General features: G+C 41.0%; 1 protein-coding gene across 1 annotated transcript in view; it reads right to left on the bottom strand.

The window, feature by feature from the left end:
* The window catches only part of LOC117957204 (GATA zinc finger domain-containing protein 14-like), a 9720-nt gene extending 2089 nt beyond the window's left edge, over nucleotides 1–7631 (bottom strand). Inside the window, exons 1-6 of the mRNA XM_034892801.1 lie at nucleotides 7488–7631; nucleotides 6811–6866; nucleotides 5808–6642; nucleotides 4991–5508; nucleotides 4855–4948; nucleotides 4259–4815 (exon numbers count right to left, since the gene is read on the bottom strand). Of these exons, the coding sequence (XP_034748692.1) occupies nucleotides 4259–4815; nucleotides 4855–4948; nucleotides 4991–5508; nucleotides 5808–6642; nucleotides 6811–6850 (2044 nt within the window). The 5' untranslated portion in view covers nucleotides 6851–6866; nucleotides 7488–7631. The remainder of the gene's footprint in view (nucleotides 1–4258; nucleotides 4816–4854; nucleotides 4949–4990; nucleotides 5509–5807; nucleotides 6643–6810; nucleotides 6867–7487) is intronic.
* Nucleotides 7632–7941: the final 310 nt, after the last annotated feature.

Genomic DNA, 7941 nt, shown 5'->3' with positions numbered 1-7941 from the left:
GTCCTCCACTGAACACACATCGCCTTTTATATCCATCCACACAAAGCAGGGAACATGACATCACCCTCTGAACAAGACATCCACACAAAGCCACGAATATTACATCAGCCTCTGAGCAAGGACTCGCTTAATTTGTATAAGGAATTTGGTATTTTTTAAAGGTGTGGCCCCCTCTATAATAACTATATTTATCATCTGCTTTATGATTACTGCCTAAAGAAACCGGTTGAGGGGCATTTCTTTTGAGACGTGACGTTCATAGATACATTTGTGGGGAAGGTCTTTGTGAAGTTCGTTGTAAACATTAGTTTTTTTTTCTCATTAAAATACTTTCTTATTGTGTAGCTTATGTGTTGATTGGTATTTTTTTGTGTATACGTATAAGAGAGACTGGAAGAGTCACACCTTCAGGCGAGAAGCTATTTTCATAGAAATGAGAGAATGCTTTTTTTGACTTACAAAGTGACAAAAACATTTGGAAAAGCTTTAAAAACATACACGAAATGTACAAGTGTATGTAAAAGTGTCGAAAAAAGACGGCCAAAGCTTGGACTAAAATTTGGACCCAGAAAAACAAAAAGACCACCACCACAAAAGGGAAGACAACACGTGGCTTAGTATGAAGCAGAAACGGATTGGGACCCAGACTTCATTATGGTGTGATCACGCCAAACGTTAAGTGACATTTTTGCGCAGGTCGTTTACATACAAAGTCAAAGCAGAGGCGCGAAGCTGTGTTGGGCATTGTCATCAACTGTCCTGTCAATAAAGACCTAAAAAGCCCCAAAGAAATCTTAAAAAATTGATCAATCAATAAGTCGAGTACAATTAAATTAACTTCCAACAATTTTTTAATGCTGTCAGTTAAACGTGTTATTAATGTTGTTAACGCAAACCCATTTTAACGGCGCCATTTTTTTATGGCAAGACGAACGTTCTTTTGGGTCTAGCAAACTTTGTCGTTTAATTCACATGCTTTTGAAACAACTAGTAATGTTAGAAAAACTACAACACCCACCGGATCTAGCTAGACAGAAGGCCTTTGTGAACGTATTGATATTTTTATTATATATTTTTTAAATTTAAGTGGATAAACTTAAAAATGTGGGCATGTCAGCTATTTAAAAAAGAGCTTTGCTCCGCGTTTTGTTCAGAAATGGGGACGATATTTAACTCGGCACTGAATAGTGGAAGTTGTCGTTTGAAAGGTCGCTGAGCAAAAAGTATAATTCCTATTGTACCACATTAGCGGAAACTAGACAATAATACCTACGTTTTGGTATATAAATTGCCCATGTGAAATTACAATTGTTGGCGTGGGTCTAAGTTATAGCGAGAGAACCAAGAAGATTTTTTTGAATCTCCCCCCTCTGTCCTCCACTCTAATTCTCAACATTCCGCCACATACACACACATTGGAAAATGAGAAGCGGTCTGAAAATGGGACGATACGTAAACTTTGATGTTGGAGAGCCCTTACTTGATATCTGAATGTCCGTTCAGCCCAATAAAGGGCAAAGAATTGTCTTTGGTTTAAACTTTTAATTATGTTTCTAAGTTAAAGTTTTGAGGGGGCGTTTTAAGCGATGTTGAGCAATTTACCGAACATTTCCCATTCATGTTTGAGAAATCTTTTGCAGTTTTTTATCAATTTTATAAAAACCGCGCAGCAAATCTTGTTGAAAAGTCATAGCCCACCATTCCCGATCATTACACACGTTTCGATGTGTTTTGTGTGCGCGTGTTGGCAACGATCCGGGACTAGTAGTGGGACAAAAATCTGGCGGAATAATAATAAAAAGTATGGGCAATAACAGTCATTGCGCCGATGGCTGCTTTTGCAGCACATCGGCAGACATTTTATCAGTTTGCCTGCTACCTGGTGCACATCCAAATGGCAATATAACGTAACAAAAAAAAAAAAAAGTGTTATGTGTCTTAACCCTTCAACAGATTTAACTTTTTAAAACCTATATAAGACATTTCTTTTTATTTATTTCTCATAGAGAATGCATGTTTAACCCTTGTGTTGTCTTCCTGTAAAAATTGATAATCAACACTTATTGACACTTTTTGTCAATGTTTTTTTCATTTTATTTTTAAGTTTTTAAAACACTACGTAACACCAAAGTAGTCATTTTAGTTTACAGTTATTTTTGGAATTTATGGTCAATAAACCTCAATTACAGGAAATTAAACCTAATGTTGGAGTTAGGAAAGTAGAAATTGGGAATTAGCTAACTTTATATTTGCCAGAACTACAGACCACTAAAACAACAGGCATGAATGAATTCATAAGTGGTACGATTTACAGTTCTCAAGGACGCGCACACACACACACACACACACACACACACACACACACACACACACACAATCTCAACTGATTATCCTCTGGACAGCTAGTCTCTCTTTTCTCTTTGTGTGCCGTGCGCGCCTTCTTGCAGTGTGAGGCGTGTGTCTGCATTGTTCTCCGACAAGCACTCACAATCACACCTGATACACAACCTCTTGTACAAAACTAATGTGACGAGCCAGTTTTGTAAAATTTAAGGAGTAGAAAGTACCGATATTCGTGTTAAAATGTAAGAGGTAAAAGTAAAAAGTTGACAAAAAATAAATAGTTAAGTAAAAATATCTGAAAAATGTACTTGAGTACATTAACAAAGTAGTTGTACTTTGTTACGTCAAATCTCTGTAAATCAACTGTGACAGGTTGAATGTGTTTCATGTGATGCTAACATGGGCTTGCCACACACTTCTAGAAGGAAAGGTCTATGAGTATGATGCTCAAACGCATTCTTTTTATTTATCATTTTATTACATTATGTACTTCACATAGAATATGAACATACACACAAATGCAGGCAACAGAATAATCATCAAAGTGTGCAATAAAGACCATTTCTATCAGCGTGATGCAATCAAACACATAATAAACTGCAATACGGATATTAAAGCTCTTAGAATATATTAGACAAAATAATTTAGTATTCTTGTGGCCAATCACTGCATATGGCTCATATGGTTCTGTGTCCCTGTCATTAGCAGTCAATGAAAGCTGTATGTGTGCTTGTCTTATGTAAAAAAGAATATAAGTTCATATTAGTTTTGTCTGTGTACTTAATCAATGTATTACATAAAATCTGCTATAATTTGTAAGAATAATATCAATAAAAAAAACACAAGTAACAGCTTAAGCACATTAAATATATAATATAAAGTCATATAATAAGCCTCTTCATGAGCAGTAGAATGTCTACCCAGTGTCTACATGTTCGTGGTATTATTGATGCAGTCATTTCCAAATTAAAGCAGTGAAAGCTGCTATGACTAAGAGGAAACTTGTTTTATTCATGACTGCAGAGGAGGAAGCGGTGGTTTTTGTTGAAGCAGCTGTGGTTGTTGTTGGAGTAGTTGTTGTTGCCGTTGCTGCAGGTGTAGTTGTGGTTGCTGCAGCTGTAGTTGTGGTTCGGGCAGGTGTGGTTGTCGTTGCTGCAACTGTAGTCGTAGTTGCTGCAACTGTGGTTGCCGTTGCTGCAACTGTGGTTGTTGTTGGAGCAACTGTAGTCGTAGTTGCTGCTACTGTAATTGTGGTTGGAGCAACTGTTGTTGTAGTTGGAGCAACTGTGGTTGTGGTTGGAGCCACTGTGGTTGTTGTTGTTGCAACTGTGGTTGTGGTTGCTGCAACTGTGGTTGTGGTTGGATTAACTGTGGTTGTGGTTGCTGCAACTGTGGTTGTGGTTGCAGCAACTGTGGTTGTGGTTGCTGCAACTGTGGTTCTCGTTGGAGCAACTGTGGTTGTTGTTGGAGCAACTGTGGTTGTTGTTGGAGCAACTGTGGTTGTGGTTGGAGCCACTGTGGTTGTTGTTGCTGCAACTGTGGTTGTGGTTGGAGCAACTGTTGTTGTGGTTGAAGCAACTGTGGTTGTCGTTGGAGCAACTGTGGTTGTGGTTGCTGCAACTGTGGTTGTGGTTGGAGCAACTGTGATTGTTGTTGGAGCAACTGTGGTTGTTGTTGAAGCAAGTGTGGTTGTGGTTGGAGCCACTGTGGTTGTTGTTGCTGCAACTGTGGTTGTGGTGGGAACAACTGTGGTTGTTGTTGGAACAACTGTTCTTGTAGTTGGGGCAACTGTGGTTGTCGTTGCTGCAACTGTGGTTGTTGTTGGAGCAACTGTGGTTGTCAGTGGAGCTACTGTAGTTGTGGTTGGAGCAACTGTTGTTGTTGTTGGAGCAACTGTGGTTGTGGTTGGAACCACTGTGGTTGTTGTTGCTGCATTTGTGGTTGTGGTTGCTGCAACTGTGGTTGTGGTTGGAGCAACTGTGGTTGTTGTTGCTGAAACTGTGGTTGTCGTTGGAGCAACTGTTGTTGTGGTTGAAGCAACTGTGGTTGTCGTTGGAGCAACTGTTGTAGTTGGAGCAAATGTGGTTGTTGTTGGAGCAACTGTGGTTGTTGTTGCTGCAACTGTGGTTGTCGTTGGAGCAACTGTGGTTGTTGCTGCAACTGTGGTTGTGGTTGGAGCAACTGTTGTTGTAGGTAGAGCAACTGTGGTTGTCGTTGGAGCAACTGTGGTTGTGGTTGAAGCCACTGTGGTTGTGGTTGGAGCAACTGTTGTAGTTGGAGCAACTGTGGTTGTTGTTGCTGCAACTGTGGTTGTGGTTGGAGCAACTGTGGTTGTGGTTGCTGCAACTGTGCTTGTTGTTGCTGCAACTGTGGTTGTTGTTGGAGCAACTGTTGTTGTAGGTAGAGCAACTGTGGTTGTCATTGGAGCAACTGTTGTTGTGGTTAAAGCAACTGTGGTTGTCGTTGGAGCAACTGTTGTAGTTGGAGCAACTGTGGTTGTTGTTGGAGCAACTGTGGTTGTTGTTGCTGCAACTGTGGTTGTCGTTGGAGCAACTGTGGTTGTTGTTGCTGCAACTGTGGTTGTAGTTGGAGCAACTGTGGTTGTTGGATTAACTGTGGTTGTTGGATTAACTGTGGTTGTGGTTGGAGCAACTGTGGTTGTTGTTGGAGCAGCTGTGGTTGTTGTAGCAGCAACTGTGGTTGTCGTTGGAGCAACTGTGGTTGTGGTTGAAGCCACTGTGGTTGTGGTTGGAGCAAGTGTTGTAGTTGGAGCAACTGTGGTTGTTGTTGGAGCAACTGTGGTTGTTGTTGGAGCAACTGTGGTTGTTGTTGCTGCAACAGTGGTTGTCGTTGCTGCAACTGTGGTTGTCGTTGGAGCAACTGTGGTTGTTGTTGCTGCAACTGTGGTTGTCGTTGGAGCAACTGTTGTAGTTGGAGCAACTGTGGTTGTTGTTGGAGCAACTGTGGTTGTCGTTGCTGCAACTGTGGTTGTCGTTGGAGCAACTGTGGTGGTTGTTGCTGCAACTGTGCTTGTTGGTGCTGCAACTGTGGTTGTTGGTGCTGCAACTGTGGTTATTGTTGGAGCAACTGTGGTTGTCGTTGGAGCAACTGTGGTTGTTGTTGGAGCAACTGTGGTTGTTGTTGGAGCCACTGTGGTTGTTGGTGCTTCAACTGTGGTTGTTGGTGCTGCAACTGTGGTTGTCGTTGGAGCAACTGTGGTTGTCGTTGGAGCAACTGTGGCTGTTGTTGGAGCAACTGTGGTTGTTGTTGGAGCAACTGTGGTTGTTGTTGGAGCAACTGTGGTTGTGGTTGGAGCAACTGTGGTTGTGGTTGGAGCTACTGTGGTTGTGGTTGGAGCAACTGTGGTTGTTGTTGGAGCAACTGTGGCTGTCGTTGGAGCAACTGTGGCTGTTGTTGGAGCAACTGTGGTTGTTGTTGGAGCAACTGTGGTTGTTGTTGGAGCAACTGTGGTTGTGGTTGGAGCAACTGTGGTTGTGGTTGGAGCTACTGTGGTTGTTGTTGGAGCAACTGTGGTTGTTGTTGGAGCAACTGTGGTTGTGGTAGTAGCAACTGTGGTTGTTGTTGGAGCAACTGTGGTTGTTGTTGGAGCAACTGTGGTTGTTGGTGCTGCAACTGTGGTTGTGGTTGGAGCAACTGTGGTTGTAGTTGGAGCAACTGTGGTTGTTGTTGGAGCAACTGTGGTTGTGGTTGGAGCCACTGTGGTTGTTGGTGCTGCAACTGTGGTTGTTGTTGGAGCAACTGTGGTTGTCGTTGGAGCAACTGTGGTTGTCGTTGGAGCAACTGTGGTTGTTGTTGGAGCAACTGTGGTTGTGGTTGGAGCAACTGTGGTTGTGGTTGGAGCAACTGTGGTTGTTGTTGGAGCAACTGTGGTTGTGGTTGGAGCCACTGTGGTTGTTGGTGCTGCAACTGTGGTTGTTGGTGCTGCAACTGTGGTTGTCGTTGGAGCAACTGTGGTTGTCGTTGGAGCAACTGTGGTTGTCGTTGGAGCAACTGTGGTTGTGGTTGTAGCAACTGTGGTTGTTGTTGGAGCAACTGTGGTTGTTGTTGGAGCCACTGTGGTTGTGGTTGGAGCAACTGTGGTTGTTGTTGGAGCAACTGTGGTTGTTGTTGGAGCAACTGTGGTTGTGGTTGGAGCCACTGTGGTTGTTGGTGCTGCAACTGTGGTTGTTGTTGGAGCAACTGTGGTTGTTGTTGGAGCAACTGGGGTTGTGGTTGGAGCAACTGCGGTTGTTGGTGCTGCAACTGTGGTTTGTGCAGCTGTGGTTGTTATTCCTACAGATTCACAATAAAAAATATTATTAGGACATTGTCTGGAGTTTAAAAGCATAGCTCACATGGGTTAACCACAAAAAAACCTCAAAATAAAAACACTTTCTATACTTATGTTTTTGATTTTTAATTTAAATTTCTTTACCTCATAATTCAATTTAATATCTTAAAACTTACCAACACACAGAAGGAGGATGACACAGATCTTCATCATCATTTTGGGATGTTCTTTACTGTCGGGAAAATATATTAATGCTTCAGATTCCTTCAGCAATGACAACTAATAGCCTTGTCTAACATTACATCTGTATTTATACTCGTGCTTTCTGCATTATAGTAAATTGCTGAAAATTGTAGTGTAACTTATTGTATATGTTGAAATTCATGATTTTGTTCCATCATCCACTGCATATTTGAGACAATAATTCTTTGGCAGCTGGAAAATGCAAACTCCCATTTACAAATGTTATGATCTACAAACTACTGTATTATCGCAAGCATTTACTTTGTTTCTGGACAATGTAAATGCACAATTCTTGTGCATTAATTGTTTATTTATTTTAATTAAAAAATGTAAACCAAAACATGTCTAACAGTAACATATTTGTAGACGTAGACACATACAATAATTAAACTATATTAAATACATTTAATTATTTTCCAGAAGAAAATATTAAAGAAAGAGCAGAGGAGTTTATCACCAACAAGTATCACACAGACAGTTCTTGGGTTATGACTAAATAATAATTATTATGATGAGTATTATGGCGCACATTTGCATCATTAATAAAGAAAGACAAAGTACAACTTGATTTGATTGAAATTGGACTAATATTCTTCGTTGAAATACTTACAGGTTTTGTCCGCTGTAGATTTGTCCAGACTGCGGTGGTTGAAGCTGGGATGCTCTCTGATTCCACCTGTTGCTGTTTGCTGGTTGACGTCCTCCACTGAACACACATTGCCTTTTATATCCATCCACACAAAGCAGGTAATATGACATCAGCCTCTGAGCAAGGACTCACTTAATCTGTATGAGGAATTTGGTATTTTTTTAAGGTGTGGCGAACCTCTGTAATAACTATAAGTACCATCTGCTTTATGATCACTGCCTAAAGAAACCGGTTGAGGCACAATTCTTTTGATACGTGAAATTCATAGATGAATTTGTGCTGAAGGTCTTTGTGAAGTTCGTTGTAAACAATAGTTTTTTTTTCTCATTAAAATACTTTCTCATTGTGCAGCCTACGTGTTGATTGGTATTTTTGTGCGTACACTAGAGACTGGAAGAGCCACACCTTCAGAAGA

Source organism: Etheostoma cragini, chromosome 14 (assembly GCF_013103735.1).
Source record: "Etheostoma cragini isolate CJK2018 chromosome 14, CSU_Ecrag_1.0, whole genome shotgun sequence".
NCBI lineage: Eukaryota > Metazoa > Chordata > Actinopteri > Perciformes > Percidae > Etheostoma > Etheostoma cragini.
This window is presented reverse-complemented; position numbering and strand designations above follow the sequence as displayed.